Source organism: Boleophthalmus pectinirostris, unplaced genomic scaffold (assembly GCF_026225935.1).
Source record: "Boleophthalmus pectinirostris isolate CB_2022bp ecotype Guang Dong unplaced genomic scaffold, ASM2622593v1 HiC_scaffold_9, whole genome shotgun sequence".
Taxonomy (NCBI): domain Eukaryota; kingdom Metazoa; phylum Chordata; class Actinopteri; order Gobiiformes; family Gobiidae; genus Boleophthalmus; species Boleophthalmus pectinirostris.
This window is the reverse complement of record NW_026571541.1, coordinates 6,506,960-6,533,878: the sequence shown is the minus strand read 5'-3', so window position 1 is coordinate 6,533,878 and position 26,919 is coordinate 6,506,960. Positions and strand designations below refer to the sequence as shown.

Below are 26,919 nucleotides of genomic sequence, written 5' to 3'. Positions count from 1 at the left end.
CTTAAGTGTAAACCCCGCTCACAGATGAGAAATAGGAAATAACCGTTGTCCTCCTCTCTCATCGATTCGATTGCTTCTGTCTTGGCACCTTGGATCTTGAGAAATTTTTCACTGCGAATTTCACACTCTGAATTTTAACTTTTGAATTTGAGGGCTTGAAAATATCTGTGCTGAATATTTAAAAGGCGAAAAAAGTATACTTCAAATTTCAACAACTGCAACAGTAATTCAGAATAAAAAAATCAAAGTGAAAAATTCTGCGGTATTTAAAATTCAAAATCTGATGGAACAAATCATCTTCCATAAAATTCAAATTTGGCTGCATCAAACTGTCTATATGTCACCAACACAGAACACGGAAAGCTCCACCCAAGGAAGGTTACAGTTATGGAATTACCTCTACTATTACCTCTAAAACTAGGCAAAATGTTATGTTTTATTTGTGCTGTTACTATAACAAGTAACTAATTAACAACATATAAATTGTTACTGTTTCTGTCTTGGTGAAAGTGGTTGTGAAAAATGTGTTGCTTTACTCAAAAAACTGCTTCTACCCTGCTTCTTAATCAAGACAAAGGTAAGATTGAGTGTTAAAAAGATTTATTATAGCAATTTTAAAAACTAATGAGCATGTGATTAAGGCACTTGGCAATTGAATAAAATAGTGGATTACTGAATGATTATAGTTATAGGGTTAATGTAAGCATGAACAAAGTCTTCATAATATTCATAATAAACAATTACTATGTTTAGAATGACTCAGGCTTATTAGCTACAAAAGTATTACCTTAACTCTAGTCCCAACCCGTAATTAGAGGTCCTATATTACGTAAATTTGACTCTTGTGAGTGTTAAGCCATGTTATAATGTTACCTCATCAAAAACATACCCAGAGTTGTAGTGGTACTTTGGAAGTTGACAGTTACCTTTTACCTTTAATTCAGTTGAGACTGGCAGTTCCAGAGTGGAAATTATTTACACAATTCTAGTGAAGGGTTAAGTGTATGGAGTTTAAAAACACAGTAGAGCAATTCATGTATTCTAACAAGGTGGAGTGTTTTATGTTTGAGAGAAGAACTCAGACTAAATATGCAGGATTTGTGTGTTAAACGTGTAAATGAAACAAAACAAATCCAGGTATGTTTTTGATGTGTAAACAACATTATAACATAGATAAGAAAACAGCATAATTTACCGTTAAATGCCTATGGACTCAAAATTACTGCATAGTTCATTTATATTTGGTCATGGGGTGGTCGGTCCAGGCTGGCAGGTTGGAAAGTTTTGTCTCAGTAGCGCCCTCTATTGGCCAACCCCAGGCCTTGAAAAACCCGCTCAGATTCATCCCCACGGTCTCAGAGAAGGTCACACAGTACAAGGTTCATCTTGCCTTTGTTGTCATTGGGGAACCCGCTCATCTTGTGGTAAGCAGCAAACACCAACTTAAAGGCATTCCAGCCAAATTTGTCCTGAAGCTGCATATGGGAAAAAAGTATAAAAGATAAGGTATCAATTAGTATATGAAAGCTGAAACTATATATTTTTGGGGTCAGTATTTATCATGTGTACATTTAATTTGCACTACTGCGGATTTTTTGGTTATTTTTTGGCTATATGGTCAGATTTAAAAGCAGTAAAAGGTTAAATTAGTAACTTCTCTTTGCAATATAGTACATTTAGAATACTTTTTGTGGTTTAAATCTGTCCTCGCTTTATCCTACATAAATTTGTTTCAGTATATTACCTTTTATCATCTATATCCTCTACAGTGATATATCGTACTTCAGAATCTGTTATTGTGACAAGCCTATATACACTGTTTACAGTTTTAAAAATATATCAAAAGAATTAATTCAAAACAGTTACTGAGCCTGAATCATTCCTAATAAATATTTGTTAATTATGGAAAAATCATGCATTATAAAAGACTAATTAAGGTGTACTTATTATTAAAGGGGCCCATATCATGCTATCTGATCTGTGTTATAATGTTGTTTTCTCATCACAAACATACATAGAGTTGTGTTTTGTTTCATTTTTAACACACAAACCCTTCATACTTAGACTGAGTTCTTCTCTCAAACAGAAAACACTCCACCTTGTGATGTCATGTCGTAATACAAGAAGTGTTCTAATGTGTTTATAAACTCCATACACCATCACTACACTCAATTGGATCATTTCTGCTCTGGAACTACCAGTCTCTACTGAATTAAAAGTAAAGGGTGACTGTTAACTTGAAAACAGCCACTGAATGACATCACAAGGTGGAACAGAGCATTTTGAGCTATTAATAAAGGATTCCTCAAACATCTGTGAATGAAACAAAACACAACTCCATCAGTATTTCGGATAAGACTTAAAGCTCACAAGAGTAAATGTTTGCCTAGTACATGACCTTTAAATGTTACCAGTGGAACTAATAATATTGCTCGTGCACGGGTCTCCAACTTGTAGCTTGGGAGCTACCAGTAGCTCTCCACCCCCTTTCAAGTAGCTCGCCAAGGGATTCCTGAATTACACGTATTGTCCTGATTAACTCAAATTTGATGAATTAAATGCCTATTATTATTGTAAATCTATCATTTTGTTGTTCGTTTTATCTAATTGTACCCCATCTAAGTCTTGCCGTGGCTTTTATGTATACTTTATTTTCTGCAACCACTAAAATTAGTAGCTCTCTGGAATTTTCGTTTTGTAAAGGTAGCTCATTCAAGGAAAAAGGTTGGGGACTCCTGAGCTAGTGTCATCTGCAACTGTCAGTCGGGGGACCAATAGTAACACGACATTTTGTTGTGATGAATAGAATACTCATTTGACTAAGTTAAGTTCATTATATATATATATATATTATATATATATATATATATATATATATATATATATATATATATATATATATATATATATATATATATTTTTTTTTTTTTTTTAATTGGCCATTTAAAAATTTTTACTTCCTGGTTGGAAATCATGAATCATGTTAGGGAATTCTATAACATGCCCTGGACCAAATCTCCTCTAATGTACACAGAAATTATTATTTTGACAAATATAAATACAAATAAGAAAATACCTTTAGTTTGTTGAAACAATGTTTAAAATGTGGGAGAATAAAATAGTTTCTAGTGTGTAAATTGTGTTGAACTTTGGCATAGAATTCTCCCTAATATGATGTCATCAATACGGTACACTCTACAATAGAACCCTCTACTTTTTGTAATATTATAATTTATAATTACAACAGCTAATTACAGTTAATCTCACTGAATTAAGTCAAAATTTGAGAATTACCAGAATCTGTCATATGCACTTTAACACTGTATTTTTTAAGATGCAAGTGTTTATAATAATAATTATTTTTTGCGTTATAACTTAATCCAAAAATAATCTATACCTAAATATACTACTGTAACTATAACTGTTCTTCTTATATGCACCTTAAATAAATATCAGAAAGGATCTACTGACTCTCTGTTCACCATTGAGTGAAACAAATACAAAAAAATACAAAAGCATACCTGCATGTATGTCTCCAACGCAACCCACATGCTCCACTCATTCAACTTTCTTCCATTCTTAACATAATTCTCAGCACGTTGATTTCGTTTATTCAAATGCATCGCCTCGTGAGCCTGCATGGCAAGACATTACATTATCCGATCCATTTCAGTTGTTTTGCATATACTTGTGTAATCCCTCTGCAAAGAACATTAGAGATTCTACTGTACCTTGTCTCTAGGGATGTTGAACACAGTCTCGTGCACATACACAGACCACAGGTTGCATGTGGCCTCAGTGGTGTGAGAGGGAAACTCCCAGCATCCTCTCTGCTGGTTGTGTCCCAGTTCATGTATTGGACCCCACAGGCCGCGAGTCATTATTTGTTTAACATTGATCACCTCTGCAGCAGGGGCCTTGTGTGCCATTACGGGGTAACCTGCGTGCATCCAGCCTGGAAAAGGACTTCTGTTTTAATGTGAACAGAATAGACTGACCCCTACAACACCTCATATTGCATATATGTACAAACAATAGTCCCTGTGGTTTAATACGTATATAATAAGGTTAATTTAAAGATTGCACCGTTTCTGGTGGAGGCTTTGCCACCTGCTTCTCTCGATGGAGATATTATTGCTTAGCATTAAATGTTCCATAGTATGGCATTGAACTTATTCATCAACATGTGAAGAAAGAATGGATGTTGTTCAAGGATTTTTCTTAGCAAAGTAAAAACCTCTTTATTGAATAATTGCAAGATAGATGGGGTTAATGCCATACTGTGAACCATTCTGGGCATTTTTAAGGGAAAAAGCAATTTTTCTGGACCAGAAAAGTTACATAGTGCAAATAAATAGCAGCTGTAGACCCAAGGTATTAGTCAGGAGTTACCCCGCAGGATCAAGCCAGAGCATGCAGTATTATTACCATGTGAGATCTGCACGTCACAGAGAAATCGCTCCTTCCTTTTAAACTTGGGTGGGATAGCAGCCAGGTCCGCCACAGCCCTCATGATCCTATCCCAAAGAGCTGCCAACTCATCAGGACGCTCCAGGCCCCGCACCACCTCTGAGGGCACAGTCAGGATGATGTTCTCAAACTCCAGCTCTGCCCAGGGAGAGGGCGCCGTACGGAGAACAGACCACTCACTCAGAGAGGTTTCTCCTGGAGACAGAGAGGATAGAAAAGTATGAAGCTGCATCTTGTGTGGCAGATTTTGTAGGTTCATTAGGGATCAGTGGAGCTTTCAGACAGCAACAAACAGTGAGACAAGGTACGATGAAAAGTGTAATGTTGGGAGGAGTCCTCAACCAACTGGTGCTGGATCATATTAATTGGATAATTGGATATTGGATAATGTTAAAATATTAAACATCTTTTCAAAAAGATCTATAATATTTTACTTCTTTTTATAGTCTACTACTATATATGTGTTTTACATTGAAAATATAGAATATCTGCAAACTAACCAGGTAAAAGGAAGACGATATTTAGACATATTTTTAAAACTAGGTGAGGGACTGTATGCATTTTTGTGCTGTTTTTGTGTGCTATTTTCCCTTCTATAGCTGTCTGAAAAAAATCATGTTTAGTATGGCTCCTTATGAGACAAAGGGTTGCTTACTGACCGCTGCTCTATGGAAAAAAAAGTATACAGTCTATGGGGAAAAGGATTATGCCCACCTGACTTGTAGTATGGAGCAGGTATGCCAACTTGCACTACAATCTTTAGTCCTTTGAACTGAGTTTTAGGAGGAGCTATGAGGTAAATGAGGCCTCCCCAAAGGTGGTGCACCAACATCATCTCTGAAGTAATTGGGAACCTCTCACAGGCATTTGGGGCTCTCTTTACAACAGCAGCATTGAGTCGGTCAGTCTGACAGCCAATCTGCACCTGGTGAAGGAAACATAAGAAGGAGTTTACAGTGGCTGTATTTATACAAAGAAGAAACAGTGCATCACTAAATGTGTAACTCTACAAATACTTTTTAAAAATATATTTGCAGAAATAGTTACATACAACAGGTCAAAACATCAGACCCATGATAAGACAAACTGAGGGTGGCTAGGCTGAGGGAAGACCAGTTGCTTAATAATTTCCCCCAGAGGGGAAACCTTGATCTACTTTTAAGCATCATTCATCAGATTTTATTTCACATTCACTGGGTGTCTACTATAAATTATATATTCTGTCTATCAAATAGGGTAACATTAGCACTACTACTAAAATGCTTTAGTTTTATTAAGAGCTTTACAATTTTGTGCATTGTTCATTCACTCAATAGGACCACTTAATTACTCCAATCACTCACTCACCACATTCATACTAAGCAAGGTGGTAAAGTGTCTTGCCTAAGGACACAGCGGCAGTATACTCTAGAGCGGTCTCCCATCCACTACTAACCAAGCCCTGACCTGCTTATCTTCAGAGATCAGTATATATTGAATTTTGAGCGTCATAGTCATGTCCACATAATTTCCCTTGCGGATCTAGAAAGTACATCTAAGTCCAAGTCTTACCTTCCATCCCTTGTTGATGATTTCAGCTGGCATGGACATATAGGTCTTCATCCCAGGAGACAGATAGAGACCTGTACTAATCCACTCCTCTCTATCTGCAAATTAACATTTAACATTACATTTTACCACTTTCAATTAATCACAAATATACCTGGAGTTGTGTTTAAACTCCATGCACTTTCACTAGAATCATTTAGGATGATTTCAGCCCTGGAATTGCCAAATTCTACTGAAGTGTAAAAGGACGTGTTACCTTGAAAACTACCACTACATGACATCACCAGGTGAAACAGAGGACAGTGGACTTTGGTTGATGTAGACAAATTAATAAAAAAGTTTTACTCAAACATGAGTGAATAAAACAAAACACAACTCCAGGTATATTTTTGAGGAGGTAACACCATTACAACATGACTTAAAGCTCACAAGAGTCAATTTTGCAATAGTAGAAAACATACCCGCAGTGTCTACATCAATTTTGATGGTATGGTTGTAAAGGGCTGGTAACAGTGGGATGTCTTTGATGAAACAGCTCACAAGCTCCTCTGGTTTGGGGCAGACCTTGTACAGCTCAGTTGCTAGGCTCAGGAGCAGATGGTCTTTGGGAGCGCTCACTGGACTCTGTTCAGAGACCTTCACGCAAACAAAATATAAATAAAAAAAAAATTTTAGAGAGAGAGAGAGAGAGAGAGAGAGAGAGAGAGAGAGATTGGAAGGTGAAGGCATCAGTGGTGCCCGTGGTGATTGGAGCACTCAGGGCCGTAACCCCCAAACTGGAAAAGGCTACTGCAGATACCAGGGAAAACAACAGACATCTCAGTCCAAAAAAGTGCAGTACTAGGAACAGCAAAGATACTGTGCAGAACTCTCAAGCTCGCAGGCCTCTGATAGAGAAACCGAGATGGATGAGGGTGAGCAAGACCAACCACCGTGGAAGACAATTTAAAGACAATGAAGACAATGAAGCAAATAATCAGAAATAGTTCATCTCATTAGGTCACTCTTGGAAAAGCGATTGTTAATCTTAATGAGATGAAATAAATTGAAATAAATCTGTCACTTGCTTCTCAAACAATATCATATCCTTGGAGACAAGCAGGTGGCAGACTTCACCAAAGTTACACAGTGCACCTTTAACAGCTTTCTTATTTCATTGTGTGATAAAAGTATATTGTATTTCTAAACTTAGTACCTGTGGAATTCCAGTCTCTTTCAGGATTTTGGTGAGCATGGGCACTAGCTGCAGATGTGAACAGCATTCGTAGTTGTTCATGTGCAGGATATGGGCACAGTCACCTCCCAGTTTCTTTAGGCACTTTTCCTCATGTGGGGTTATTTGTTTGTTCTCAGCCACATGTTTAGCGAAGCGGTACAGGAGGTAGCGGAAGTGGTAGTTGTCTTTGATCACAGTGGCGGGGTCTGGGGTTTTGAAAAGACCCCCTCCAACTGTTCCAGGCAACAAAGTCAGGCCCATGGGGTTCAAGATCTTGTTTCCTTTAAAACAGCATACAGAGAGTCAATAAACAACTATTGATTTTTATTTCATCAAGTTGGATATTAAAGGGCCCATATTACGCACTTTTCTGATTTACGTTATGATGTTGTTTCCTCATCGCAAACAGACCTAGAGTTGTGTTTTGTTTCATTCACACATGTTTAACACAAACACCCTGCATATTTAGGGTGCATTCTTCTCTCACACATCATCTGGTAACACAGGAAATGCTCCACTGTGTTTTTAAACTCCATACACCTTAACTAGAATAATTTGGATAATTTCAGCCCTGGAATTGCCAATCTCTACTGGACAAAAGGTAAAAGGAGCTGTTAACTTGAAAACTACCACTACATGACATCACAAGGTGGAACAGAGCACTTTGAGCTTTGGAGATGTGAACAAGAGACAAATAATAAAGAGTTACTCAAACATGTGTGAATGAAACAAAACACAACTCCAGGTCTGTTTCTGAGGAGGTGACAACATTCTAAAATTGATTACAGCTCACAAGAGTTTGCGTGATATAGAACCTTTAAATAGCTTTTATTATTTGCCCTGTACTTATTTAACCACATATAATTAGTTAGTAAATTAGAAGAGGATGAACCTGAAAACTCAGTGAGAGAGTTTTGCCCTGGGTGTGTCTGGGCCCAGTACCAAGCATGTCCTCCGATCAGCAGGCCTCCTCCTTCAGCCACAAACTCCTGGATCTCCTTTATGTGATCTCCTCCATAGACTGTGCGCACAAACACACTCAGGCCCTTCTTAAAACCTGATTTTTGACAGTTTAACCCTGATTCGGAAAGAATGTTGAAGGCTATATTGGCTTCAACACCAATCACTCCCAGTCGGCCTTGATCCAACCAGTGCACAGCGTTTTTCCAGAAATGAGCCAGCTTCTGTGGGACAATAGCGAGATACAAAGTGAACAATTATGAAAGTAGACATTTAAATCATTAAAGGGCCTATATTACGCTATTTTCTAATCTGTGTTATAATGTTGTTTCCTCATAAAAAACAGACCTGGAGTTGTGTTTTGTTTCATTCACACATGTTTAACACACAAATCCTGTGTATTTAGGCTGACTCTCAAACAAAAAACACTCTATTCCACCCTGTGATGTCATGTGGTTATGCAGGAAGTACTCCACTGTGTTTTTAAACTTGATACACCTTTACTAGAATCATCTGGATAATTTCAGCTTTAATAATTTTTTGCTGAACAAAAGGTAAAATGTAGCTGTTAACTTGCTGTTAACACAACTCCCAGCATGTTTTTGATGAGGTAACATTATATCTTACATGTCTTAAAACAATTGTGCATAATATAGGACCCTTAAACATCCACTTAACATGATCCAACAGATAGTACACTTACAATACCATCAGAAATGTCCACAATATATACACAGAAAAGATACAAAGATATTATATGTTTGTTTGTTAATGCATTGTGAGCATTGACATATTGACAAGTTAAAGTGTGAATAACACAAAGTCAAAGCCATTTCACTATCATCTGCATGTTCTGCAAATATTTTAACAAGAAAACTGGCAAAAAAAATATTAAACATGTATACAAAGGTAAGTATTGGTAAGATCCCTGCAGTCCACCAACACTTACACTTAATACTTGTCCTTTATATTATCATGCAGGTGTAAATGAGCTATACTTAGAATACTAATGTATGTTCTAGTTTTGTTGCACTACTTGTAAACATTACAAACAATATGTGAATATGTTAAAGGTGCTCTGTGTAACTTTTCTGGAGGAGGGTTTGTCATCTGCTTGTCTCCATGGAGATAGTGTTGCTTTGTCTGGAATGTCCCGGTATGGCACAAAATCCACATCGTACCCATCATTGCAATTATTCAATAACATGGGTTTTCATTTACTTAAAAACATTCTTGTTGTAAGTGGGCTCACCTTTCCACAGATCTGACATCTAACTTGGCCCTATGGTCTCACCTGCTGTCTCCATAAAGATAAATAAGTGTAATGCCAAGCTGTGGAACATTCCAGGCAACATCTCCATGGAGAGAGCTGGTAACAGACCTTCCACCAAAAAAGTTACACAGTGCACCTTTAACTTCTCTCAAAACAAAATACTGTTGTTGCGCTGTTTCTTGTGTGTTTACCTCTTGTGTAGCACTTTGAGATTTGTCTGCATCATCAAAATGCATTATCATTATTATTATTATTACATACAGTATTTCCAGGCCTTACCGGTTTTCCAAACAGTCCTTCATGTGAAGCCACTATAACCCGGCCTTTTCCATAGTAGCCTCCTGCGATCAGGGTTCCTCCCTCTGGTTTGGTGGTGATGGGGAAAGACAGTGGTCCGTGAATGAAGATCTCTGAAAATGTCCCGTCACCTATGTCAAACTCAGTCACTCCCTGAAGCAAAAACTCCAAGTCATCCTTGAAGTCTTTACAGACTCTGAAAAACAAAATTATTTAATACCATGAATTATTTATTAATGCACATACAGACTTAATAACAATACATGAAAATAAAAAAACAAACAAACACTATTACTGCAAATCCTAGAAACTTGTAGAGTAACCTTTACTTTGGGAGGAGTAGGTAAATCCTACGTAATCTTTATGGCTCCCTCATTTTGTTTAAAAACTGAATTAAGTCTAAGTCAAAAATATAAAGGCACCTAGATGTGGTAAAAGTTGTACAGGTCTATCGGCCATGTGGGGGAAAAGTCCAGGGTTGTTGTTTTTTTTTGTCACAGTCCATTCCTGTATACAGTTGTACTTTCCTTTTATGCTTGTTTAGTGAACAACCTTTGAGGGCCCCCTGCAATGCCTCTAATGACTAATGTTTTTTTTTATTTATTTTTTTTATAACAAATTATTGTATAGATCTGTATTGCGCCACTTACTTGGCAGTTCTCCAGGATTGTGGGATCTGTGGATCTACGGCCACACACTCCCCTTCTTTGTGATGCTTAGTGAAGTAGATACCAGCCACTCCAGACACTTTGTTCCCACTAAATTGTAGTAGGACGTTGTCTCGGGGATGCTGCGATGCCCAGTGCCAGGCCTGCCCACCCATAAGCACCCCCCCTCCAGATTTCATAAATGCTACTATGTCACTTTCTTTCCCCTCAAAGTGATAGGCATCTGTAACATACACAGCAAAGCCTGCATCACTGCTAAAACTTCCCACAACTTTGGCTTGGAAACTGGTATTAGACAGATTCTCGGCTACATTCTTGAGCGATGCATGTACTCCCACGGACATGTTAACAGTCTGATCACCTTTAAGCCACTGTAAAGCGTTTTCGACAAATTTGGGGAATTTTATCAAGTGGTTTTCATGGCCGACCACAATAATACGCCCTGACCCGTAAGCTGAAGCTGCCATAATAACTTCTCCCTTGCAATTCATGACCAATGGGAAAGCGTGGTCCCCAGTTAAGGTCAGATGACAAGGGACAGAAGAGCCAGAAAGATCCAGCTTCCCCAGGCCTTTCATGATGGAGCTATAGGCTTGTTGTTCAGCGGGTGTGGTTTCAAGGGAGGACATGATTGGCAGGTGTAGAGTGAGTTCTGCAGGAGAATAGATAAAACAAACAGTAAAATAGTCAAGCAACTTAAAACATGTAAAACACGTAAATCCTCCATCTTAGGTTGTCCTGTATATAGGCCAGTCACAGTAATTATAATAATGACATCATTTTTGAGGCTCAGTATTTATTTATTTATTTGATAGGAACAGTGCATATTAATGAACATCTGTAATTGTAACTATGCCAGATTATAACAAAAAAGATCATTTCCATCTGTTGTCCCTTATTTATCCCTAACCCTCACCCTTTGCACTAGTGAGTAGCTTTTTGATGTTTTTCTGTTTTAAAATTAGATATGAGCTGCAGAATGTTGAATAAATAACTTCTATGACACAAACTAAGTACTGTGTGTGCATTTCATTCTGCTATTTATTTATTGCAGTCAGTCTTTTTTAATCATATGGTAAATTTAGAATAGTTTTTGAGGATAGGTTTACTTTAGGGTTATTGTGTCAGTTGCTTAAATTAGTTCCAGCTTTATTTTTTTTATCACGTACATTTTCTTCAGTAATATATCATTCTTCAGAAGTTGTTATTGTGACAGGCCTAACTGTATAGTGTACCTTACCTAAGCTGCTCAAAATGTCATATGTATTATTATTATTATTATTATTATTATTATTGCATTATTCTGTTATTTCCCACATCAATGAAAAGCACGAGATCGTGAAGTGATAACAATAACACCAGTTATTGTAGTGATAGTACCTGTTAATATAATTCTCTGAGAGTTTAAAAAGACCTAAATCCAAATACACAAAAGTGAAAAGCTTGTATAACTTCTACACTTGCTATATTATCTTATTTGTATGTATTAAACTTACTTTTAAAATGGATCTCCTGGCTTAGGTTGTATGAAGTCCTTCACTGCAGTCCCGCAGTCTTTCTCAGACTGAAACATAATAACAGAGTGGATCAGGACATGCTCTAAGAACCTGTTGGACCAGCTCAGCTGGGGTCTAAAACGTAAATAAGTGAGCTTGGCTAGGACCAGCATAACTGACTCATTAACATTCAGTACCATTGAGAAATTATATTTGACTAACAATTACTAATGGGCGTCAACTTCTCTCATAAACCCTATTGCTACATTTACAATTCATTTAACTATTTCATTCATGGAGTCAACATAGCAGATTTTCAAAATCAGAAACTGAGACTCCCCAGGGTGGTCGTGGTTGGTAATAATATAATTGTGATACGAGTGCGTAATAAAAAAAAAAACTGTTCTGCACTTGGCTCATTCATAACTTATTCACGATAACATGTGAGTCAGTATAGTCATATTTTCTTTGTGTTTTATCTAATTTTACCTAAACAAAAACCTAAAACAAAAAACCTAGACAATTTATGCCTCTCTTTACTGTTGGCTGGTGTCAGTTCGGCCAAAAATAGGGACACCAGGGACATTTCTTATTAAAGACTGGGACAAATCACTGGTTTTGGAACCACAGTTGAATTGGTTTGATATTGGATACTGGATATTCGACACATTCAAAGACATTTAATTTGTAATACATATCACAGATTTCTTTTCAAACTACTTGTGACATCTTTATAATCATCCAGGGTATATATCACAAGACAGTAATTATTTAAAAAAACATTGCGCACTGACCATTGTTGATTTTTCTTTCCTTACCAGAGGGGTACCAACAATTTTGTCCACATCTGTACATCACAAGTTAAATGAGTGTTGAATTCACAAATATGCACTAAATCAGCTCATAGTGTGATCTTTTTTTTTTTTAAATTACTGTCTTGTGATATATACCCTGGATGATTATGAAGACCTCACAAGTTGTTTGAAAAAAAAATCAGTGATATGTATTACAAGTTAAATGTCTTTGAAGGTATCACATATCCAATATCAAATATCAAACCAATTCAACCGCGGTGGTTTACGATAAATCCAATGGGACGTGGGACGCCGGGCTCAAAACTGGGACTGTCCTGGGTAAATAGGGACGTCTGGTCACCCTGTGTCATCATAAACTACAGCTAAATAAGATCAGTTTATGATGTAAGTAAGGACGACATTTATTTTGTATATGATTAATGGAGACAAAAAAACATGAACTACATTAGAACAGAAACAACATGTCAACTGCTTACCTTAAACTTCTTCATAAATACTTCAAAAATAATGACAGGTGTTTAAATTGTATGCATAGAGATATTATTATTAATTATAATGTTAGCTATTAATAAAAACTCCATGTCCAGGGCGGAGAATCGTTTGTCCACTACAGGAGCCGCTTGTCGTGTTCGAGACGGAACCAAAGCACGGAACTAAAGCACGGCTAGAGTTTCCAGTCGGCGTTATTTTGTATGGACCCATTGTACACAGCAGGGCGTGCAAGTACCAAAGACTTAAGTTTCTGTTAAAAATCGCGATATTTTTCAGTTTCTTGTTTATTATAACACCTTTCTAAAACTATAATCAAGTTGCTTTGTAATGGCGTGTGCTCTGGTCGGTGGTTCCGGGCTGAGAGTCCCACTTGAAGACGGTAGAGCAGTAATCTTGGGTCGGGGTCCAGACACCGGAGTCACGGATAAGAAATGCTCAAGGCACCAGGGTGAGGAGCGGTGCTGTGGAAAATAAAGTGAACCTGATGCGAAATTGTCGTGTTAGATCCATGAGTTAGGGCATCTATGCATTTACTCCGTTTGACAGGAAGTGGGGCTGCAAAAGTGGAGCTGCAACTAACGTGATTTTTGTAACTTTAGTAGTGTTTACTAGTGTTTTTTGTTTTTTTTTTTTTTTTAAGTGCCCACCCCCCGTGCCTATCTTATTTTCCACTGAGATTAAAAAAAAAAAAAAAAAAAGACGATGATCAAAATACGATTGCGATTATTATGTCAACTAGTTTCAACATGAGAAAAAAGCAGATAGTGGATTGGTTAAAACAAGTTTGGAAAAGTCTTGCCAAATTCACAACAATGATTCATGCAAACGTGCTACTCATGAATCACAATTTCCACAGACCCAAACAGCTTTTAGATCTGACTTTACTGTGAGTGTGTTGTTGTAGAGTTGTTATTAACATACTTTCATTTTCTTTTACAGTTAAGGCAGTGGCTTGTTTTGCGGAAAAGTCTGTCGTTATTACACAGGTGAGAATCTTTGTCCAGTACCAATTATTAAAATGAAAACACTTGCTTATGTTCAGCTGTGGTATTAATACTAACATATTTGACTTAAACAGAAACTGTGTTATTGTGCTTACCTTGTTGTCTTGTTTATTATGGGTCCTGACAAAACTGAAAGAGGAAACTGACTCTAACACCAGTAAAAGCACATTTGAATCTGTTGAACTATTACCATTTTATCTTGATGTAAATAAAGGATCATGTTTTGCAACGACTAACCTGTGTGTCTTACATATTCCCATAGCTTGGGCCCAACCCTAGTTATCTGGAGAATGAAAAGCTGTCTCGAGGGCAATCAGGGAAGCTGACTCACGGAGGAGTTTTATATTTGGTGAACCAGAACCACCCATTTAAACTGCTTTACTCTGAAAACTCCAATGGAACCTCTTCTGGTGTAAAACACACCGGACTTAAAGCAAAAGACAAAACTAAAGGAGCTGAAAAAGAGAGTCATCAACCAAAGAGGAGTATAAAGGATTTCTTTCCTGCTTCTCCGATAAAGGTAGTATTTGTTTCATAACACTGGATCACACATTTGCAGCAGGAGTTTGTACCAAACCTCCCTGTCAAAGCCTGATCTCGTCAGATCTCAGAAGCAAAGCAGGGCTGCGCCTGGTTAGTAGTTGAATGGGAAACTGCAGGGAAAATCAGATGCCACAGTGGGGCGCCAGTGTCCTTGGACAAGACACTTCACTCACTTTGCCGAATATGAATGTTTTGTGTGTGCGTGCGTGCGTGTCTGCGTGTGTGTGCGTGTGTATGTGTGAGTGTTGCTGGTGGTCAGAGGGCTAATTACCACCACCAAGTATGGAGTAAATTAATAATACATTAAATTATAATTCTATAAAAGACTAATTCATTATTATTTGTGTGTCTTGGGGTACATTCACATTTGCACATACACCACATCAAAATCAGGAATTAACTGTGACCAAACCCAGACCTAAACCTGAATTATATTATGACAAAATTAGGTCTAGAGCCAAACCAAGTCCACTTCTGAACATGTGATATATGTGTTAATTTTGGTTTCCTTCTCTTCTTACATGTAAATTAACTTGTGACTATACAAACTCAGACTCGCATTTGGCCTATGGCCATACACGTCCACACTTTCTTCTGATAAAGTTTAATCATTCTCATGTCTAGGCAAATATTAATTATCACTCCCTTATTCAAATAATACCACAGAAGACCAAGAATGGTCATACTCTTACTCAGATATATTGCATCACTTTTATTTTTCATAGTTCAAAACCATATTCAACATTTATCTACCGTTGCCACATATTAGCACATTTTATATTTGATATTGTAATAATTTGTGATAATGATAAACAGTCACAACACCAACACCTTTTTTTTTTTCTTTTTAGTCTTCAAAACGATCACTGAGCCCAGAGAAAGACCAGCCTGAAGTGAAGCGTCTCAAATTGGACAGAGGAGCTCCAGAGGAAGATTATGATGAAGAGGAGAAGATGGCGGAAGAGCGGCTGAAGGAGCTGCAAAAACTGGCAGCACGTTCTGTGTCTGACACCAGTAACTCTAATCAGACTTCGATGGCCTCATCATTGTCCTCAGAGGGATGTGCCCAGAGCAACTGGCAACAGATCAACAATTTAATGGTTTACACAGCGGCTGGAGTCAAAGCCAGTGACAAGGTGTGGACCACTCCCTACTGTAAAGGTGCATTGTGTAACTTTTGTGGTTGGAGATTCCGTCAAATGCTTTTCTGAATGGAGATGTTATTCCTTTGTATGGCATATTTCACAGTATGGCATTAAACCTTTCTATCTTCATGGAGACCAAACCAGATCAAGTTACAGGTCAGATCTGTGGAGAGGCAACTCCAGTCACAGTCAGAATGTCTGTTTTTCTGGGTATTTTTGAGCTATAAAACTACCTGTAATTTAATAAATGTAAGATAGAGCTTTTTTAATGTTATATTGTGGAACATTCCAGGCAGATCAATGACATATCCAGAGAAACAAGCACAAAGTTACATAGTGCACCTTTAAATCATAACACATACTGCTAAATGCATATGAAATGATGATCTGTTTTGTTTGATTCATTTGTTCGACTGTGCAGAGCAGAGCAATAGGAACATCTTCTATAGAAGTCTGTGATTGTCCCAATTATCTGAGTATTGATTTTAAGGTGAATTATGTAAATTTTCTGTTGGAAGGTCAGCCATCTGCTTGTCTACATGGAGATGTTATGGATGTTATGTTATTTTGCCTGGGATATTTCAGTATGTTAAGCTTGTCTATCTCCATGGAGACAAAGAAGGCCACAATTTACAGATCAGATCTACTCACTGCCCACATTTAGCACGTAAGAATGTTTTTTTAGCAATATAACATGACAAGCAGGTGAAAAGTTACATAGTGCACCTAAAATCTTCAACACAAGTCTATAACAAAAATTATCGAAAAAAGAAAACTGTGTTCAGACATTCTCATATTTGACATATTATTGTTAGAAACAAATATTTTTTTAAATTTTAAACATCTGATGCCACATTCCTCTTTGCTGTTGAAATAGGTTGCTGGTTTCGACATCGATGGCTGCATCATCACCACTAAGTCTGGAAAAGTGTTTCCCACAGCACCAGACGACTGGAGGTGAGTATTGACAGATGATGTTGAAACGTACATCTACGCAGGAGATTATGGGTTCAATCAGTGCATGATCTGCTGAGTGTCTGCCACTATCAAAAGACATGTTTGAGTTCATTTTCCCCTGCTTAGTTAATAATTGTAAAAGACCATAATTGCCTTAAAGGTGCTATAATACACAAAATTGACTCCTGTGAGCTTTAAGCTATGTTAGAATGTTGTTACCTCCTCAGAAACAAATAGAATTGTGTTTTGTTTCATTCGGATGTCTTTGAGTAACCCTTTATTATTAGTATGTCTATATCTCCAAAGCTCAAAATGCTTTGTTCTACTTTGTGATTTCACAAGTTGTAGTTTTCAAATTAATTTAAATTAATTTAATTTTACTTTTAGTTCAATAGACATTGGTAATTCCAGGGCTGAAATGATTCCAGTGTGTTAAAAAAACACAGTGGAGCAGCCCTTCCTGTATTAGCACATGACATTAAGAGGTGGAACAGAGTGTTTTCTGTTTGAGAGAAAAACTCTGCCTAAATATGCAGGGTTTGCCTGTTAAATGTGTGAATGAAACAAAACACAGCTCCAGGTATCTTTGTGATGAGGAAACAACATTATAACAGATCATAACATAGCCTAATATGGACCCTTTAATGTTAAACACCCAGTATCTTAATAGTTTTTCATGTTTCTCCTTTAGAATTCTGTATCCTGAGATCCAACCCAGACTTGCTAGTTTGCTCAAGAAAGGATACAAGGTAAAAAAGACTATTCAGTGAAAGCTTTTTAAAATACTTTTTTTTCAGTGACTTTAGTGGACTAATAATCAGTCTTTTTTTTTCCCCTGCAGGTTGTATTTTTCACTAACCAACTGGGAATCGCTAAAGGCAAACTGAGACCAGAGGTGTTCAAGTCGAAAGTGGAGGACATTCTTGCGACACTAAAGCTGCCAGTTCAGGTTTGTCACTATAGATTTTTATTTTTTTATTTTAGATGTAATTTCAGAATTATTTCTCATTTTATTTGTATAGAGAGATAGATAAAATATAAACATACATCAGCAGAAGTGAAATGAATGAAAAAGAGCAGAAAGAAGAGGAATCTTAAAAGCGTTACACAATTTTTCTGGTGGAGGGTCCGTCGCCTTCTTGTCTCCGTGGAGATGTTATTACTTTGTCTATAATGTGCCACTGTAGAGATAGCAGAGACTATCTATCTATAGAGAGACAACTACAGGCTACATTACAGGTCAGATCTGTGGAGATGCAAGTCTGTTCACAGAGAGAATTGTTGTATATTTGAGCAATAGAAACACACGCAATGCTAGATGGATATGTTTAATGTCACACCATGGAACATTCCAGGCAAGGCAATAGCATTTTCATGGAGAAAAGTATTTGACAGAGGCTCCACCAGAAAAGTTACACAATGCACCTTTAAGAGAAGTCTTGTATATAGTACAGTATATAGTTTAGTCTTCAGTGTGCTTGTACAGCTCTGTTGATTACCACATGGTCATTTCTGATGGTGATTTATGTGAGATATCTGAGAAACAATCACTTCAAAATGACACTGCCAGTCAAAGGTTTTGGACACACCTTTTCATTAAATGTAATCTTTATGTTTACTGCTTTATACATTGTAGATACACCGGACATGTCTAATATATAAAGGAAGATGTATGGAATTATGTAGTAAAGAAAAGATAGATTCTTCAGTAATTCTAAAGATCCAATCCAGTCCAATTTTATTTGTATAGCACATTTTATAAACAAGACCAAAATGCTTCACATAGCAGTGTAAACCATTTAACTCTTAACAGTCAGTAGAATTATGTGCCTAACAAGGAACTAATACAATCAGTCGACAGATAAAATGATAAAATCAATAAATAAAAGCAGTACTAAAAAAGAATAAAATAGATAAAAATGAATAAATAAATAAAAGGCAACAGAGGACCACACAACTCATGCGGTGTTAAAAGCAGAGAACCAAAGCAGGTCTTAAGACTAGACTTAAAACAGTCCACTGTGGGGGCTGTTATAGGTTGTATGTTATATATATGTTGTTATGTATGTCCTCAGAGTAGCTAAACGGTTGTCATGTCACAGAGGTGTCTGGTGTGTGTCATTTAGTGGAATGGCAAGAGTGTCCAAAGCACCAAATTTAACGGTGGCTTTTTGAAAGAATCTAAAATATATTTTGAGTCATTTCACATCTTTGTTTACTACATTCCATCTGTGTTTTTTTTTTAAAGTTGTGAGGCCTTCAGTGAGAATTTACAGTGTAAAAACGAATGGAAATATAAACCATAATACTGAAAATACTGAAAATATCACTGACAGAATAACAGTAAACCATTTTAAAATAGACAGTATCATTAAAAGGACTGAGCTGGAACAAATGAACAGCAGAATGAACCAATAATTAGCCATAGAAGTTATTTATTCAATCCTTATTGTATCACAGCAGATTATATTGTTCCAGCTTTCATATATTGAACGATAAGTCGATATAGAAATGATTGTGACAGGCCTTTTGACTCGTAGTGCATGGAACCAGTTGACATGGATAAATGCTTACCGATATGTTACAGGCAAATAAGGAAATCAAGCGTTCTGTAGAATGCCGAGGCAGAATATGCAAATTCTGTGGCGTGCACTCTGATAACCAACAGAAACGAGATAAATAAGCAAGAGGCAAATGCAAACTTATGTAATTAAAACATAACAGTGTATTGTACAAGAAATTATTGAAATGCTTGAAGTGGTACAGTGAGTGTGTGCTTACAGTAGGCCAAATGTGTCTTGTGAAAGATCAACACGTACCACAAAGAACATAAAATATGCAAGATTAAGAATATGAAGTCGAAGTTTTTTCCACAGTGCAAATAACAACCCCACAGCCACACTCCAAGACAGTTAGAGCTGAGTCACTTTACACCTGCAACTGCTCATCTACATGGTGCCTCCATCTGTTACTCACTAGAATTCTAAAGTCCTTGCTCAACCGTTTGCTGTCACCACTTGCTTGCATAGTCATGTTAACTTTAATCTGGAACATTCTCATGAGCTTTGAAAACTACGTTCATCAAGACTGCTCTTCTTTCGGAGCAATGAACAGTTCTCAGTCCATCTCAAATCTGCCCCTTTTTCTTATTCTGTAAAGTATTTTGAATTACGTTGTGTACCTTGTGCTATACAGATAAACTTGCCTTGCCTATTACTGTATGTGTCAGAAGTTGGTTGTTAGAAAGACTGGAAAGAACCAATGCGTTTTAGTTCCACATTTCCATGTGTGGCCTAGTTAACTTATCACTCTGTTTTGCAGCTGCTTTTTTGTCGTGCATTATTGATCTGAAAGCCACACATCACACACTCATTGTGCCTTTTTCTTCTGCTGCTATTAAAGAACATTCTCAGTTCATCCAGTCTCCTGAGTCTCTGACCGGAATCAACTGTCTGTACTGGCCCCTCCAATCAGCATTGTTCTTATTAAGCTAATGTAGACATCACAAGTGGTTAAAGGAAAAAGCAGAGGCCTGTATGGTCCAGTCAAAGAAACACTTCCGAAAAGTTTAACATTTTGTTTTGTACAGGGTTTGCATATTAGACAGGTAGCTGTTATGCTAAGCCTGACTACTGTAGATGACATTTAAAACAAACTAGATAGGATATCTTGGTGTTTTATTGTACTTTTCCTATGTATCGTGCTCCTATCTGTATATCTGTGTTTTTGTCAACTTCTAGGTGAAGTACTTTGGTCAACTGAAGTTGTTTTAAATGAGCTATATTAATAAAATTTAACTGAACTAAATAAAATGTGTTTCAGGTTTTTGTAGCGAGTGGTCCTGGCATATACAGGAAGCCAGTGGTGGGAATGTGGACCCATTTGTGTGAGAAGGTTGTTTTAACAGCTTATTCTATTATTTTGACTGACAGCACACAGGTTTAACATACTAGTGGTGTGTCTGTTCACAGGCTAATGAAAGCATTCCTGTTGACAAGGCACAGAGTTTCTATGTTGGGGGTAAGACATTTTTGGACTAGTTTTACATATAGTGTTTGTTATTGTTTTAATGAAAAGATAAAGTGTATTTATCAGGAACAGTGAATGAAGATAAAAAAAAAAAACACTTTGTCATAATACAGAAGTTAAAATGCAAATCTGAATTTGTAGCTGGTTAGTAAACAACACTATCTATTCTCTCCAGACACCAAACTCTTGCAACGGCAAATGGTACCCTATCATTATAGCTAAAAATGAACAAAATACAGTTTTGCAAAGCACAGTTTTTGTAAGAACTGATAAAACTTATACACATAATTTATTGTATCACTTTCTTCTATAGACGCTGCAGGAAGGCCAGAAAACTGGGCTCCTGGGAAAAAGAAGAAGGATTTCTCCTGTAGCGACAGATGTGTAAGATTATATTTAACATGTTTGCATTTCCATTTACTTTATTATGCAGAATTAACAAAAAACTACACACAAATATGTACTAGAAACGTGTGCACAAACCTCTAACTAATAGATTTTCTTTTCAAGTTTGCCCTCAACATTGGACTACAGTTCCACACTCCTGAGGAGTACTTTCTAGGATGGAAGAGCGCCCCCTACAATCTGCCTGAGTTTGACCCTGTAAGAAATAAGTATTTCAATTTACCATTGATTTAACCATTTTGATCTTATTCATATTTTTTGATATATTTATATAAAACACTACCTATGAAATATATGATGTTATTATTATACATTTATGTGTAATGTGTAAATATAATGTTTGATTTTTCTTTTGTAAATATTTGATTCTTTTCATTTCTCCAGAGAAAGCTTAACTATAACGCCAGACTGTACGACCCACCATCAGCCTCTCTCATCTCAGACAAAACAGAAGTTATTGTTGCTGTGGGTTACCCTGCATGTAAGTATAATCAAGTTATAAATATGGATAGGAAGAAAAGGACAAAGTTCCCTATGTAAGAATCTGGAGATCTTATAGAATGGATTTGTAGATGCTCTGAATTAATTTTGAAATAAGATTTCAATTTCAATTGTTTTTATATGATTTCTTCTACCAGTCTGACCTCTGCTCTAAACCTGAACATTGGCTGCAGATCTCTCCATTAAAAACAGACAGGCATATCATTGAAAATTAGACATGACTGAATTGTAACCTTGATTAAAGTTCAGACAATTGCACTGCCTTAAGTGCAAGTTCGGAAAATCCTTTTGTAAGATTTCAAAAGAATAATAATCACATTTTCAATTGCTTTTTTCCCCCTTGTTCACAGCTGGAAAATCAACATTCTTTCACTCTCATGTTATTCCAAAGGGCTACGTGTATGTAAACAGAGTAAGTGATCAGTCTGCTATTAATTTAACCTTTTCAGATTCACAGGTGAGACACTTCAGTTTGTAGCTGTTATAAGCGCATTAAAGGTGCTATATTACAGAAAATAGACTCTTGTGAGCTTTAAGTCATGTTATAATGCTGTTACCTGCTCAAAAACAGACCTGGAGTTGTGATTTGTTTCATTCACACATGTTTGAGTAATCCTCTGTTATTAGTCTGTTTACATTTCCAAAGCTCAAAATGTTCTGTTCCACCTTGTGATGTCATGTAGTGGTAGTTTTCAAGTTAACAGCTACTATTATCTTTAGTTCAGTAGAGATTGACAGTTCCAGAGCTGAAATGATCCAAATGATTTGAGTGCAGGTGTGTAGAGTTTAAAAACACAGTGGAGCTCTACCTGTATTACCACATGACATAAGGTGGAGTGTTTACTGCTTGAGAGAAGAACTCAGCCTAAATATGCAGGGTTTGTGTGTTAAACTTGTGTGACTGAAACAAAGCACAACGCAAGTATGTTTGTGATGAGGAAACAACTTTACAACATATAGATTTTTAAAAAGCGTAATATGGGCCCTTTAAACAATTTTGCATTTGGCATAACACAGTTCCTTGTTGTTTAATGCTTACTTGAAACATAGACATGTAATATTCAGTCTATGTTTAGGACACATTGGGGTCGTGGCAGAGTTGTGTTGCAGCCTGTGAGCGTGCGCTGAAAGAAGGACGCAGCGTTGCGGTGGACAACACCAACCCAGACCCAGAGTCACGGAAACGGTAAAACTAAAATACTGATACTTGACATGACACTGGTGGTGTTCTACATTTATCTCTATTGGCGGAATGTTCAGCCGTTACCTTGGTGACACAATGCACACATTAGCAAACACAGACAAAAAAAGATAAGATAAGATAAGATAAGATATGCCTTTATTAGTCCCACAGTGGGGAAATTCTAGTGTTGCAACGTGCAATTTCAGAACAGCAGGAAAAGGTAACATACAATAAAACAGATAATAAATAATAGCTTAAAAATAATTTAAAAATAGACTTAAAAATAATTGCACATGGATATAATTGAATGGCACATGTTCAGTATTAACAGTGTTTGTTGTACAGTCTGACAGCAGCAGGAAAGAAAGACGTGCGAAACCTCTCCTTCACACAGCGAGGGTGAATCAGAGTGAAAAAGGTGTGTCATGGTACTGTTTACAGGTTTAATTTTTTACAAAAAAGGTGAGAGTGACTATCTGAAAAACTGCTGGCTATTGCTAGAGACTTGTTGAAGTGCACAAGTCATATGTTCACCTGTTGTAGTTCCAACTAAGTCAGCTCTTTCCTATAAGATTAAAATAAAGATCAGATGAAAGGCTAACTTGAGTAACAGAGCTAACATAGTAGCTCGTGCTTTCAGTGCAAAGTACCAGTACCGGTAGTACTAAGAGAAGGGGTAGTAATGACTTATGCCTTTATTAGTATACATATTTAAATGCATAATGATGAATTGAATAGTTATAACTTTAGGAAGCGTTGCTATTGATGACATGTTGATTGATAGTGTTTTTGAGAGATGCTTTTATGTAAATAAGCTGACGTCTGTCAAAACTTGCACAAAGTCTGCAGATGGAAAGTAGTTTGTAGCTAAATCTAGAATAGAGCATCTTTTCTCTTTGAGATTAACCTAGTCTTTGCACTGTCCTTGTTTGGATAAATAAATAAATTAATTAATTAATAAAAATAAAATAAAATACTTAGAAGCTCTAAAGAGCACATTACTATTATAAATCCAGCCATTCTATATTGATTAAATAAACAGTATAAATAGACGCTCCAGAACATCACAATTTTGAAATTTGAATTTATAAATTTGACAATAAATTCAGGAAAGAATTTCAGTAATAGACATGACAACCAAAGACAACATGCTCTTCACATCTCCTGTTCTGCAACTTCACACTCTTGCACAGATAAAGGCTTCTCTTACTGTGCATAGTCCTCTAACTGTTTATGTGCATGTCAAATACTGTGTTAAAGCCACAGTATGTAACTTTTTAGTAAACAATTCAGTTTTATTGTTGATGTTATTGTATTACACTGAAAAAACATGTATCCTTACTGTGAGCAGGCTTGCATCTCCACAAACCTGACTCTTATTTGTCCTGGATGAGGGCCACCTCCTGCTTGTTTCCATGGAAATGGAAATTTCTCCTCTGAACATAAATGTCCACAGTATGACATAAACTTATTTATCTCCATGGAAAATCGTCCAAAGCATAGTTTTATTTGAACATTGTACTTCCATGGTACCATGCAGGTGACGTCACAATCAGAATTAGTCATTACAGTATAAAATACACACAACCAAAACACTCATGTCCAGAGACCAAAAAATGTAAAATACTGTCAACATTAAAATCAGTGTAGTCACCATCTTCTTGATTTCAAGGTTGCCTCCAGAAAGTTACATGTTACACCTTTAAATAGTGTTGTGTTTTTTAATGTGTTTTAGTTATTTGGACGTGGCGAAAGCTGCAGGAGTGCAGAGTCGCTGTTTCCAATTCACTGCGAGTCTGGAGCTGGCCAAACACAACAACAGGGTAAGACTGTGTTGCCCTTATGTATGTGTGTGTGTGTGTGTGTGTGTGTGCGTGTGTGTGCGTGTGTGTGTGCGTGTGTGTGTGCGTGTGTGTGTGTGTGTGTGTATGTGTGTGTATGTGTGTGTATGTGTGTGTATGTGTATGTATGTGTGCGTGCGTGCGTGTGTGTGCGTGCGTGTGTGTGTGTGTGCGTGTGTGTGTGTGTGCGTGCGTGTGTGTATGTGTATGTATGTGTGCGTGTCCGTGCGTGTGTGCACTCCTTATTCAGGTTTGGAATATCTTTTTGTTTTTACAGTTTCGAGAAATGACACCATCAGAAAACAAACATCTCAAGGTCAACGATATGGTTTTCTACAGTTACAAGTAAGATTATTTTAAGATGCATTTGAAATTAAAGCTGCACTGTGTGACATTCTGGCAGAGGCACTCCACCTGCATGATTCTATGGAAACAGAAAGTTTGATAGATTTTTCTTAATAGAATGTGTGGCCTGATCTTAGATCCAACTATTACAAGACTCAGCAGAATTACAGATCACAGTGCTACCCTTATTTACAATATTTACTAACAATGTGGACAATAATATTATTGGTCTAATGATCTGTGACATAACAGATCACTTACCAGTATTCTCACTTTATGGTGAAAGAGTTAAAAAGAACCACAATGTTGACAATTATGTATAGAAACAATGAATCCTTAATGATCAGGACTGGAGTTCAGTGTACTTGGAGAATGACGTTGACAGAGTTTATAATCATTTTTTAGATAAAATATTTCTGACATTATACAATAAACACTGTCCTGTTCAACAATGTAGAACCAAAAAAAGAAACCCAAATTGTCCTTGGTTAATGAAGGGGCTACAAAAATAATCTTTACAGACTATTTATAAAATTGAAAACAAAGGATTCAGAGAGGAGGTACAAATTATTTAACAATAAACCCACAGATATTATAAGAACCAGTATATTTATAATAAATAACTTGAAAGTAATAAAAATTCTGGTAAAAAAATTGAGATACATTGAATAATTAAAGAAGGCTCTAAAAAGAACTCATACCTTTAATTATTTTGTTGATGAGGATGGTGTGAAAGATGACAGGCCCAGTATTGTTAACTATGTTTATGATTATGATTAAACAAGCTCCATGATACAAGATGAAACACACATAACAAACATAGTTGTGTTTTGTTTCATTCACACAAACCCTGCATATTTAGAATTCTTCTCTCAGAAGGAAAACACTCTGTTACAGGAAGTGCTCCATTATGTTTCTAAACTCCATACACCTTCACTAGAATCATCTGGATAATTACAGCCCTGGAAAGAGTCAATTTTGAGTAACACAGAACCTTTAATCAACTAATTCAATTAATTCAATGACTGAAACAAGACAATTGCCACTGCACTTTTTTTTTTTTTTTTAGTCTTTATAAACATGAACAGTTTACTGCATATGTTTCCCACTGGATTTGTCCATCTTGTCATAATGTTTTTGAAGTTTTCATTTTCTAATTGGTGAAAGAGTCTGTCAGTCCTCTCCCTGGAGAAAGGTCAGGCAGGTACTGTTGGCTTGGCTTCAAACTATACATAATCTTTAATGATGTTTTTTGTATCTTCAACAGGAAACACTTTGTGGCTCCTACGCTTTCAGAGGGATTTTCTGAGATACTTCACAATTCCACTTTGTGCCTAATTTCAAAGACAGCCAATCAGAAGCCCTGTTCAGGCAGTTCTCCGAAGGGTAAATGGATAGAAAATAAATGATGTTTTCAACACAAGAGGCTAGAGATAGAAAGAGTCAACAAAATAAATCTAAGTTCATGTATTTAACAATAAGCAACACTAAGAAAGAAAGCACTGCTGTCAGACCTTTATTTCTTAACCTTTGCTTTTCATGTGTCAAATGTATTACAGTTTAACATTAAAAATGATCATCAGAATAAATGGCCTGTTATTGGGATGATTTGAAAAGAATAAAAAGCTATTTTGTGTCATCTTTTTATCTTTTCCTTTAAGGCTCTTTTAAAGTGTCATACTTATGACATTTTCAACTTTTTTATGTCAGGAACTGAATTAAAATGTAGGC

At 36.6% G+C, this 26,919-nt stretch overlaps 1 protein-coding gene and 1 pseudogene across 1 annotated transcript; one reads left to right on the top strand and one right to left on the bottom strand.

Moving 5' to 3' along the window:
- Positions 1-583: 583 nt before the first annotated feature.
- Positions 584-13,444, bottom strand: LOC129407225 (TRPM8 channel-associated factor homolog; annotated as a pseudogene).
- On the top strand, positions 13,433-26,827 carry LOC110175551 (bifunctional polynucleotide phosphatase/kinase-like). The gene is given in 18 exon segments (XM_055147788.1): positions 13,433-13,683; positions 14,175-14,221; positions 14,502-14,759; positions 15,634-15,918; positions 16,805-16,884; positions 17,576-17,633; positions 17,726-17,833; positions 20,707-20,778; positions 20,856-20,904; positions 21,227-21,297; positions 21,424-21,516; positions 21,703-21,799; positions 22,170-22,231; positions 22,896-23,005; positions 24,738-24,825; positions 25,121-25,188; positions 26,456-26,504; positions 26,507-26,827. Coding segments are annotated over 18 exon segments (1,788 nt in total). The 5' UTR covers positions 13,433-13,562; the 3' UTR covers positions 26,579-26,827.
- The last annotated feature ends 92 nt before the right edge of the window (positions 26,828-26,919 follow it).